This window comes from Manis javanica, chromosome 2 (genome assembly GCF_040802235.1).
Source record: "Manis javanica isolate MJ-LG chromosome 2, MJ_LKY, whole genome shotgun sequence".
NCBI lineage: Eukaryota > Metazoa > Chordata > Mammalia > Pholidota > Manidae > Manis > Manis javanica.
This window is the reverse complement of record NC_133157.1, coordinates 101,224,381-101,236,987: the sequence shown is the minus strand read 5'-3', so window position 1 is coordinate 101,236,987 and position 12,607 is coordinate 101,224,381. Positions and strand designations below refer to the sequence as shown.

Here is a 12,607-nt window from a genome sequence, read left to right as displayed (position 1 = left end):
GAGTCAGGGAATCTATTAGTACTGGCACTACCACCAAACAAGCCGTTTCTACTATCTTATTTTCTCTTATCTTTACCACTTTTTCATTTAAATTAAGATCATTTGAACAGGAAATGGAAAGATTTTTCTAAAAAGAAGTTGCAAATTTACAATGAACAACACCCTTCAGTGCTTCAGTGTTGAGTGGCATGGAGTAAATCTACTTCTCCCTTCTCAGAAGATTCCCACATAGTTCTTTCCTCTCACATTACTTCACCAAATGGAGGAAGGACCGATGGTGAAGAGAGTAGGTCAAGTCTTCCCGTATTTAACAGTGACACTGTTCCTTTGTGTCAATGAGGTGAGCCAGCATTAAGAAATGACATGATATGAGAGTGAGTCCATGTCTACATTAACAAGCAGAAGCTTTGTGTAGCTACCAATGGAAGGAATGTGCTTGATATTGAAAACTTTTAGTTCATTTCCACACTTGTTAAACTGGGCTTCTTAACAGGCTATCACTGTAAACCCAAGTGTAAGTCTATTCCTGTAAACAGGAATTCCTGTAAACAGGAATTCCTTTGTTCCTGTAAACAGGCTTTAATCAAAAAGTCCAGTCAAATACCTTCTGCAACAGAGTCTCGAGTTGTACAATTACTTGAACAACATTATGGTTATATTCTCTGTAGCTTTGTCTGAACTTTATCATAATAAATTTTTACAATGTTAATTAGTAGTGCTTTTCTTTTATCTTTTTAAGCATCTAAAGAAACCACAGGCGTACTCACCTATGAGTTTACCCCATGAACTAATCTTCATTTGTTCCAATTACATACTTTTAACATAATTTCTAGGTGTTCATGAAATCATTACATAGTAAAGAACCAAACAGGGGGTCCAAATAAATGCTACTTATTGGAAATACCTACTTGAGTGCCCCTTATTCTGTCTTCCCTCATTTATTCAAAATGGAAGTTAATACCATCTACCATACACAGCTGTTGTGAGGATGAGATAATGGGTATATGAAAAGAACTCTGTAAAAAATAAGTAGTAAATGAAAATATGAGCGTGTACAGAAAATTATAAGTAATATCTGGTCATTATAGTACCTTTACGTCATTATTTCCCACAGCAATTCCTATTTCTGCAAGATCTTTTAGTAAAGATGCCATCATCTCAGCTGCTCGTTTTTTCTGGTGGTTGGTCATTTCCTTAAGTTTCTGAAGCTCAGCATCTATACTTGCTAAAGTTGCCTAACAGAACCAAAAAAATGAAAGATATAGTTAAATCTATTAAATGAAAAATCAATTCAAGTATTGATAGGTATTTCAAGTTTTTACCTAGTACTCACAAAACCATTATTTTCTTTCATTTTCTTGAACTATCTACTAGTCCTAGGGTAGGTCCTAACTCGTACTTAAAAATTATCTTAGATCTAACAGATTATGTAAAGTAGTCATATTATACTCCATTAAAAGCAGGCAATTTATATTCTTTCATTAATTTCTGAGACTCGATAATGTTTTCTGTTTAGAAATAGGAAACATCCAAAATAATTTTCATTTTCATTTATTATCATAGTATGGCTTATCTTTGGAAACTGGGTCTGAGCAAATAAATGTTAGAATGGAATTGACATTATTTTAGATGGTTGGTGTGTTTTCCTTACTTTTTATATATTTAATCACTGAAAAGAATCCACTGATAATTACTACTAACTTTGACACTATGATACAACAATTATCCAGAAGATAGTGATGAAGTAGCATTACTGTAAGTTTAATTACTATAATTATAAATTTAAAATAATAGTTGGTTTATCAGCAACCAACTCACCACAATTTTGAAAAGTCCAACCCAAGATGGTCACTTTAAAACTATTCATTACATCACAGATCAGATACTCCATTTTTAATTCAACTAACTAATTTTAGTGGTATCTTCTAGTAAAGATGCTATCATTTCAGCTGCTCATTTCTTCATTTCCTTAAGTTTCTGAATATCAGTAAAGTGTGTATACACAGTTTAATCTACAATACCAATTATCTTTCAAGTCTCATAAGGTAGCATGCTTTTACCATAACATGTCTAAATTAGTAGATCTTTTCTCCAACAAGTGAAAAGCAACATACTGTAAGCATATAAAATAAAGCAGAAAACTCTAGAGGTTTCTAACTCCTACCACCAATATAGGACCAATAGATTTGAGCTTTACAACTGGGTCATAAACACAACTGTATAAAAGACTGAAATCAGTGACCAAGGACCAACTTACAGAATTGTAAGAAACTTCTATTGTTCTTCCAAATAGTTAACTAGGTTTGCTCATAATGCAACTCAGTTAAGAGTTATAAAGATGTCTTACCCTCCATGGATTAAATTGTAACTTCAAGCTAACTGTAACTTTGGAGATTAAAAAGGGAAAACGGATTTCTCATTAGGGGCAAGAAACCTATTAAAAATGCTATTTCATAGTGTTGGCTGCTTTCCTTTAGACAGGTGAACATGGATAGGGAAATAAATATTAAGCACTGATCCTGAGTCCAACTCTAGAGGTGATTTCTAAACAATCAACTAGCATTAACAACAAAACCTTAAAGAAAGATCGCTCATCCATGGTGATGCTCCAAGAACAGCAGCAGCAATCAGTCACCTACAATTCCTGACATCCCTGTTGGGAGGGTGGCAAATCCTGCTATATAGCAATGATGACAAGTGAAAACCTCATTCACTAGGGAACCACACTATACTACACACTCTTTCAGATGCTGGGAATATAACTGAACAAAACAAATTATTTGAAGTTCTATATTCTATTTTGTTTTTAATGTGCACATTTCTGAATTTGTAGTTTGAATAATAATCTAAAAACCTTATGGAACTCGGAGCTAACTTTTACCTCTTCCCTTTAATAATAGAATAGTATTAGGAATAGCCAACATTTTAAAATAGCTTTTTAATTACATAATAATAGAACTTCAGGAACTACAAAGGTAACCCTCGTAGACCTCTCTGGCTTCATACATAGGAGGAACTAAGTTGAGACTTGAGCATCTTGAGAACTGATGCTACCAGCCTTGAGCTTATGTAGAAATAAGTTACTTAGGTAATTTTTCAATTAATGATACTTGCAGTAAAGTATTAAGAAAACAAAACTCTCTCTTACTGATTTTTGATTGAGTTCATCACTAAGCAATTCATACTCTTTAGTTTTGTCTTCAACTTCCTGAGACTTCTGATCATAATTGACAGCAAGTTCCTCTAGGGCTTGTAAAACTTCTTTTACTTCTTCTTTAGAGGCATCATTTTCTGCTTGAAGGCGATTCAGCTCAGCTTGCATATTATCTTGATCCCTTCTTGTAGATGCCAAAAGCTACATGAGAAAGTAGAATATTTATTTTTATCAAACACATATAGGTTTTTTAAAAGTATACAGGTTTTAAAAAAAACCTATTTGCTTCACCATTTGCTGAGCACAAAGGGAATGAAACATGGATGCCATTAGGGCAGTAAGATGTATTTATTCAACAGATTTCCTGAATGTCTACCATGCACAGGCACTGTCTTCTATTACAGAATAGAAGACAGATACAAAAATGTAACACAAAATGGAAAGTTAAGAGCCATAAAGGAGGGAAATGACACTACTAAGTGTTTGGTAGTAAAAGGGGGTATTTCTGTAGGATATTCATGGAGAAGGTGGCTACGATAGGGAGACTGTAGTCATGTACAAATTAATGTAGTAGAAAGAATACGGCACACTACATTCATGAACAGTGCACAGAAAAAGGAAGAAATACAAGTTTAGAAGATATGCTTAAAAATTTAGATTATCTCTGGGCAAGGAGTGACACCTGAGCTATGCCTCAGAAAAACTTGGTATCAGCATATAAAACATGAACTGGAGTCAAGAGACAAGTTAGGAAAATACTGCAATCATCTGGGGTCAGTGGCTTTCATTCATGTGGAGCATTTAGAAATGCGTGGGAGTATTTCCAATGAGGCAGAATGCTAATGGCACTTAGAACTAGGGGCCAGGGATGTTTTATGTACTATAATGCACAAGACAAAACAATGAAATGGGAAGAATTAAGCAAACATTCCTAGTGGCCTTGATAAACAACGCCTCAATCCATACATCAAGCTCATCGGAAGGATATCCACAGTGAAGTCTGGGCATATTCAAAGAATTTTTAAATGTACTCCAGTATATTCTGAGCTCTGTAGATTTCTTTCAGTTTTTAAAAAAATGTTTAAATGATAATGACAAACGATAAGCTTTTCTGGAAGCAATATGAAAGGTATTCAACTTACCTCTTCCTGATCCAACATCTGTGTTTTCAGTTTCTCTACCAACTGGCTCTGCTGATTGATTTCTTCATCCTAGAATTTTAAAGTAACAAATTAATGAAATAGCTCATAACTGTTTCTATTCCCTAACACAAATTGTAAGATTACTATCCCCCCCCAAATATTTCAAAACCATTTCTCCAAATTCAATGTAGCTTATTTCAATCTCTTTTCTTAAGAAAATGTTGAGAGATGGAATTTCTTTTAATTACCAATAATTGTAACAGTTATGCAGTAAGAAAAAGAGCTTAAGTTTATACAGGCTATTCATTAAAAACTTTAAATGCTAAAAATAATAAACATGTTTAAAGCTATTATTGATAATAATGGCCATTCAGCCACTTCAAACCTCCTATCTCTGCTTTAAATACTTAAGAAATACCACATAAAAACAAAAACAAAAACCACAACCACAACTATTTTTTTACGGTCTTTTTATTGCTTTTGTTTTTACTTAACCCTCTACTTCATAATTAATTTTTCCCCACTAATTACTGATGTAACCAAAGTAGGAAGATGGTATTTTCATTCTATTTTGTTTCCTTTAATCTCTTATAGCATCTTCATTATTAGAGTCCCTAGTTCCCTGATTCTAAGAGGTCATTTCATTAATGCTCTCCGAAGACCCAATGCCCAAGTTCCTTTAGAAAATTCTTTCAGCCTAAGGAAGGGGAAAAAGAGATATGCCTCATAGTTCAGCAAAGAAACAGAAACTGTGATTTTAATTTTTTGTTACTATCATGATTTTCAAAAGATTAAGAGAATCAAGGAAGATTATTTCATGGACCCATAATATTAAAATTAGAAAATGAAAAATAGTTATGCCAATGATGATGCTACAACAGAACTGACCATGAACAGTACCTACCTTGTCATCAAGTTGTTTGTACAGTTTAGCAATTTCTTCTTCACACTTTCTTCTTTCAGCATCAGTAAAGTTTCCAGTGACTCCAATGGTGGCTGCTGGTTTATCATTGGTAATAGTAATATCCTTATCCACTGCGAAAGCTTCCAAGTTGGCTTTCTCTTTGTCAAATTGTTCATCAATAGGCACCGTCTCTCCTGAAATAGAATGGTTAATAAAAAACTTCTTTTAGTATTATTCAATTCAGTGGCTCTTACCAACTTTTCTGTCTAGTCATTGAGATTTGAAAAGTTGGAATTACCTTTAACTCTCCCCTATCTTCTAAATCCAGTCACCCAGTTATGTTTTTAATTGCTTCCACCCTAACCAATGAACCTTGCCATCTTGTGACTTGTACCGCTTCCTAGCTGGCTTCTGTGTTTCTATATATTATTTCAGGTTAAAATCAGAATTTAACATAAAAGATTTTATTTTTATTTGATGATCCCTAAGCCTAGAAAGTGAAAAAGGGTATATTTTGTTATTTTTTTATCAGTCTCAAATTTATAAAATGACTCTACATTTGTATTCAACATTTTCAAAATGACAAATTTGTAACCTATTACCATTACGCCATCGGTTGAGTTCATTTTCAAGCCACTGAATGGTGTTCCGCAGGGTCTTATTTTTTTCTTTTTCTCTTTCATACTTCTTTTTCCATTGTTCTGCAGTTAACTCTACATTGACACAAACTGTGTTCTTAATTGTTTTGGCCCTAAGAGAAAGAATTAGGGGAAAAAAGTAGCTGAAATTAATTATTTTCATATGGTATCTATCATTGCAATATATATTTATGACTAAGGAATTTAACTCAACTATTCTTTCCAGTTATCTCTTTGATTAAATACTAAGGCTATCATCAATACAGTGCTTATTCGCAACCCAAATAAATGTGGCTCAGTCCCCACATCTGTGAATAGCTTTTAAAAGAAAAATCAACAATCTGACGAGGATAAAAAACAGGAGTCCATTATTTTTCCAATTCATTTGCAAGCCTGAATTAAGAAATTACCATTGAAAGCCAAAGATAAAGTCATCACTACCAATTTTCCAAGACTAACCATTCATATATGGTTGTTCATTATTTGAACCTGTCACATATGCCAACAGGCTTAATACAGGATTATATTTGTCAGGCTTCCACTTTATTACCTGATTCAAATGCTTATTTTCTTTAATGCTTAATTAAAACTTCTCAAATAAACTTGACTGAAGTTAACATTTGACTTTAATATATACTAAAACTTAACTCATACCCAAGCAGTCTAAAATATGAACCCTGCTTGTATCATCTGTCTCTCAATTAAAAAGTTGTGTCTGGCACACTAACAATATACACCAAATTGAAAAATATCTACCTGGTATTTTCCTAAATTTAATAAACAAGAGGCCTGTCTCCATTTAGACTTTGTATTAACCACAAACCTTTGACCGAAAAGGAGTGTAGATTTTGTTTCAGATTCATTGTACGATGATGGAGAACAGCAAATTACAATAGTGGTTCTACAGTTCCCACCTAATGAATCTTGAAGGATTCTTGTCATTTTACTGTCACGATATGGAACATAAGTCTACATACAAAAACAAAACAACACAAAAGACTACATAGTAAAATTTGTTATATAAATACGGTTCTTTAAGTAAGTTACAAAGTGATTTCAGTTATTTTAACTGCTTAATATTAAGATGGGAAATGATATACATACTAATGAATTTTGAAAAAAACTACTAATTTATATACTCTGACTCAAATACAGTGAATCTTGCTTTCATTCACATCTATGCATACACATACACATCTCCGTGAGATAACAAAAGGGAAACAGAAGACATGTATACTCACACTACCCTCAGCCAAAGCAGAAATGACATTTCCAAGAGCAGAAAGTGACTTGTTGATGTTCTTAGCTTCATCCAGCACAGCACCTTCAGCTCCAGTTTTACTAACCTACAGATAAGATTTCAAAAGAATGAAACAGAATTTCAAGTTTAAGATTATTTCTTTGAATTTTCTAAAAAGTTCAGCTCATCAATAATCAGCAAAAAAGAAAGCTTCATAATTTTATCTAACAAATATTTAAACTATCACTATTTCTTGAGTATTACTCTTCTGAAAACTTGGTCAAGTAACTGGTTGCATGGTAAGAATGTGCTTAAGGAGATACCAAATTTTATTTCTAGTGTGTAATCTTGAAAATGAGCAATTTACATGTACATTTGAAGTGTATTAGTTTGTTAATCTACATTAGAAAAGAGGAGCCTTTTAAGATTTGCTAAAGCATTAATGTTGACATTTTAACCATTAGAAAACAGAGACTGAATTCGAAATAAAAGCAAATCTGCTTCTTTAAAAAAATGTAAAACAATATTGTTAAAGATATGATACAATAATACGTTAGCAATACTGGCTAAAGAAATGGCCTCTCAGATTTTGCAAAATTAGAGATAGACTTAAGATTTTTGGGTAGAAGGGAACAGGTATGTCATTCTAATCAGAAGAAACAAAATTAGCAGAGCAGCAAAAATATTCACAGAGGTTACTTATTTTGATTTTGCCATAAACCAGAATAAGCTGTATAGAACTCTAAGAATTAAATAATCATCCTAGGAAGGCAACATGTAGAACCATGTTCTTACAAGGAGCCCACTGCCAATATGGATAAAATAGATACTAAAAATTAGGAAAAAAATACCTAATAAAATTCATAATGACATATGTTGAACAAGTTCTCAATAAAAACATACATCTTAAGCCAAAGTAACACTTACTGGTTGACCTGGACTCTGGCTCAAATGACAGTTATCTGCAACTGATTACTTGGTTTACATACTTGTAAAGCATCAAAGACTCAAAAATATTACCAAATCCAATTTGATAAATTTTCAAGATGTAACAATGAATAATGTACAAGTCCAAATTCAAGCTAAAGTTTATAAAAATGCTTAGATATATTCCATCAGAATATAAAAGACTTTACCTTTTCACTACCAGCTAAATCAACGAGATAAAGTTTTCCACTCAGCTTCTGTTCAGTTTGCGTGTTCTCTTGTTTTACATTAATAAGAAATATACTGTGACTCCTAGAGCTATGTTCATTCATATCTGCAATGAAATTACAGGATACAAACTATAAACAAACATGACTTTCCCTTGCTAATAATTTCTATAGTATTATTTTACATAAGAAAAATCTTCTAATTACTCAAGTGATAAAGATATCTTAAGGCAGTTTTGTACCTTGACTAGTATTTATTAATTATTCTACTTACTTGTAACTGCTACATGTCTGTTGGATTTTCCTTCATCTATAGTATCCATAACTTCATCTGGACTACATACAAAACGCTCTGTGCACCCCTGTAAAATTTTTTTTAAGTTATGTCAATATCTATAAAAAATTCCATTACAGGTCTTTTCTAAACAATCACCTATATTATTATTATTTTTAATGTATTTATTTTTTATTAAGGCATACTTCACATACAACTTTTGTTAGTTTCAGGTGTACAACATAATGATTTAATATTTTTACATAAAGAAAAATCATTAGCACAATAAGTCTAGTTAACGTTTGTCACCATACATAGTTATAATTCTCGCCTGTATTACTTTTAATTACCTTTACATAGGGAACTCGGTTTTTATCTTCATGAACTGAAAGGTTGGTCTTTGAAACTGAAGAAGAAAAATAAGTAACATTAGTAACATACTCCTAACCTAGAATATTGGGTATGAAATAGCTAATTCAATTGATTTCCTTTCTCACAAAGCCTGAGAGCAATAGGTAAACTTTAAAAAGATGAAAACATCACTATTAAAGCAAGATGCTATAGAAATAGGAGATTTAAATAAAACCAATGATGTAATATAGAATTTTAGGTCCAATATAACCTCTACCACTCTCATTTTGGAAATCAGAACATTAAGCCAGAGTGGTTGGTTTGCCCAAGGAGAATACTTAACTGACAACTCATAAGATAATGAAAGCTCAGGACTCTGTTTCCTATAATTTAAGCCAATTTCATGTAGGTAACTGTGAAATGGCACACTACTACTAAAAGAAGTTACTAACATGTGCTATTTTAAAATGATCAGAGAGCAAGATTACTTACCATCTAATAGGTCCCTTATCTTATCCAAATAAATTTCAAAATATGAAACCTTAAGAGAAATAAAGGAAAAAAGATAAACCAACTAAAATTATAAAGTAATTTATTCACTTATTCATTAAATATTTATTGGGATATGAGTGCCTGGCATCATCCAGACTTGGGGAGAAAGTTAGCAACAACTCAGCCACAGCAAACATTCTATTAGGAAGACCTAAATTCATTTGACTGCTTATGTAACTAAAAAACAATTTTCATTATATATCGCCATTTGAAATGGATTAGATTAGTTATAATATTAAGAACCTTTGAGTTCTATAGTAAAACAAATACCTTTACAGAGAAGGAGGGTAAGGAAAAGAGACTCAGCTAACTTGTTTAAGGTTATCTAATAATCATTCTATTAACTCTAACGATCTTTCAATAATACCTGTCTATAGAATAACCTTTTAAAATATTTAACAATGTTTTTAAAAAAGCACTTATTTTTTGGAACAGAATTATTCTAGGTGTAAAAAAGAACAATCGTTCCCCAAGGTTTTTACCTTAATATGAAATTCCAAATTTTCATCCATGGAGTAAATATAATTAAAAATATCTTGCACTATTCTTGGAATAATTCCCATGCCTTCTGGATCATGAAGTTTACCCTACAGAAAACAAAACTAGACTTTTAAACAAACAAGGTATGAGTTAAAAATCAAAACTTCCAATCTACAATTTATAGTCAAGAGAGGAGAGGAATTGTAATTGTAGCCATTGTTTAGTTAAAACCACTCTCTATCTAAAAAAAGCAATTCAACTCTGACATGTTTTGTTGAGATACAGAAAAATACAGTATATATCAACCACACGGGTTACCAACTGATCTTAACCTTTCATTTAATCATGAATTATCCATGCTTATAAATGAACATATTCTAGAAAAAGCTTTTAGTTTCCTTCCATATAAATCTGCATTGTTCCTTCTGCTTCAAGGGAAATCCACTCAAATCTTAGTAATGTCCTTCTTCTCTATGAAAATGAGTAACATGGATGACACTAAAACAAGTGGTCATTTACATAGAATGCTCAGATAAACAATAAAAGATGTTCTGTAGCACTGGCAGAAGATCATAGGCTGTTTTTCTAGTAGCAAAGCTTAAGCAGGTCCACAGCTGTTTTAACAGCAACACCAATAATTGTGGATACATTCTTATTAGAAGAGTGGCAGATATTTGGCAGGGGTAGGGTAGGGGTGGGGGACCAAAGAAGAAAAAATTAATTACTCTGAATAGAATTGCTAACACCTAAGCACTCAAAATTTCCCATTATTGTAAGTTGACAGAAATTGTTTTAATTCTAAAATGTTCGTAAATTTCGTATTATGTTGATAAAACAAAGCTACATACAGTTTCACTATTCAAACTCAGAAAGTGATTAGATTCTAATGATGGTACTGGTATTTGCTATAACAGAGAAAAAAGAGTAAACAAAGATGTTTAAGCATGGTAAAATAATTTTATAAATAATGAATGAATTTACTATCTGTACTGTACATCCAAGCACAGATTATAAAATATTACCTCCATTGTGTGTGTCTTCCCAGAGGATGTCTGCCCGTAAGCAAATATTGTTCCATTGTATCCCTCAAGTACATCTATGAGAAATTCAGAGATTTTATACTTCAGGGGATTTTTTTCCTTAAGCAAGATTCTTAAGAAATTACTGAAGAATGTTAGAAAACAGTCTGAAAAAATTCACACACACATATTAACCTGTTCCTTATCCATGCATAATCAAATGTGCCTAATATTTGTGGAAGAATGGTGAGGGAGATTCAGATTTTCTTTACACCAATGAAAGAGTCCATCAAAGTCAAAGTTTAGTACATGAAAGAGTTACTATAAAAACATTTAAGTGAAAGAAGTTAAAAATATATTAATAACTTTCTTGGTGATGACCCATCTAAGCAATTACTTTCTCTCCAGCCCAGAATACTTTTTGTGGTAAGAAACAAATTTTAAACCTTATTGCTTATAATCATCTCTTATGTCAGTATATACTTCCAATGTCACTACATCTTTATTTCAAAGCTTTATGTGACCTAAAGGAAAAAAACATTTTGCCAATTTCAAACAGATATAAATTAGCTTTTAGAAAAAGGACAACTAACTGGTGTTACAAACCCATACAACAGTGCTCCTTATACAAAGTATAACAAGCCCAGTTCTACCACGAAAACCAATTATCAAAGTTCATGTGAAATTAAAAAAAAATCTTTTCCAGCCCTTTGTGTACCCTACGTTAACATTTAAGTGTTTTCCTTTACTGGGCTGAGGGAAAAAAAGAAAATGTGAGTGAACATGGTGACCTTTTGATTTCCAGTTTTCAGGGATTCAGTTTGTTCTTTTTTGTGTTTGGCAACAAGAAAGGTGCTACAAAATTGTATGCAGAGGAAGCCAAAGTAAAATAGAAAGGCCTCAGTTGGAAACAGCAGATGCTAACAGTGGAGAGTAAATTAGTAAGCAAGCCAATCCTTGTTTTTTAAATTAGTAATTGAATTAAAAAAAGAAAGGAAAAAAGAACAATCCCAACATTGGGCACAATTAACTAGATACTAAGAGATATCATACAGAAGCATTTACAGAAGGCATCAGTACTTTCTTCCCTGGGAAGATTTTAAGAGATTCCAAACATCTGAAACTTTCCTTCAAAATATGTTTTATGAAGGGAAGCAAAATAATTTCAAAAACTGTATTTAAAAGGATGGGTTGCAGTACAAAAGTACTGCAAAAAATAATCTGGAGAAAAAAGCACTAGACCTTTTCCAATTCACTTCCTTCATATATAATTGTTCTCAGTATGTCTGTATCACATCCTCTGCATAAGATCTTAAGATCTTATATATGCTTAAGTTATACAAAACCTAAGGATAGATTCCAAATTTTTGTTACATTATAAAAGGTCCAATCATGATATAATCCAATTAGCTAGTAACTACTACAATAAATACTTAATAAATATTGGCAGGTGAATGATTAAGTGACTTTCCCAAGATCACATTAGTAGCATGAGAGTTCCTAGGATAAGAGATGCATGCAATGCATTTGTATTTGGGACTTCAATCATAACTAAAAATTTTATATGATTACAGAGATTATGGGATATTCAACATTCAAATATTTACTGAAGACTCACTATGATCCAAGCTCTGTTCCGGGTGCAAGGGATATAATAATGACTAATCAGGTGATTTCTAGATATGCCATGTTAATCAAT

The 12,607-nt window shown here is 32.2% G+C and overlaps 1 protein-coding gene across 1 annotated transcript in view; it reads right to left on the bottom strand.

The window, feature by feature from the left end:
* The window catches only part of KIF5B (kinesin family member 5B), a 38,669-nt gene that overhangs the window by 13,739 nt on the left and 12,323 nt on the right, over positions 1-12,607 (bottom strand). The window contains exons 3-15 of the mRNA XM_037010354.2: positions 10,912-10,985; positions 9,892-9,996; positions 9,350-9,398; positions 8,857-8,912; positions 8,507-8,594; positions 8,215-8,339; positions 7,080-7,184; positions 6,662-6,807; positions 5,803-5,951; positions 5,201-5,394; positions 4,297-4,365; positions 3,149-3,355; positions 1,092-1,235 (exon numbers count right to left, since the gene is read on the bottom strand). Of these exons, the coding sequence (XP_036866249.1) occupies positions 1,092-1,235; positions 3,149-3,355; positions 4,297-4,365; positions 5,201-5,394; positions 5,803-5,951; positions 6,662-6,807; positions 7,080-7,184; positions 8,215-8,339; positions 8,507-8,594; positions 8,857-8,912; positions 9,350-9,398; positions 9,892-9,996; positions 10,912-10,985 (1,511 nt within the window). The remainder of the gene's footprint in view (positions 1-1,091; positions 1,236-3,148; positions 3,356-4,296; positions 4,366-5,200; positions 5,395-5,802; positions 5,952-6,661; positions 6,808-7,079; positions 7,185-8,214; positions 8,340-8,506; positions 8,595-8,856; positions 8,913-9,349; positions 9,399-9,891; positions 9,997-10,911; positions 10,986-12,607) is intronic.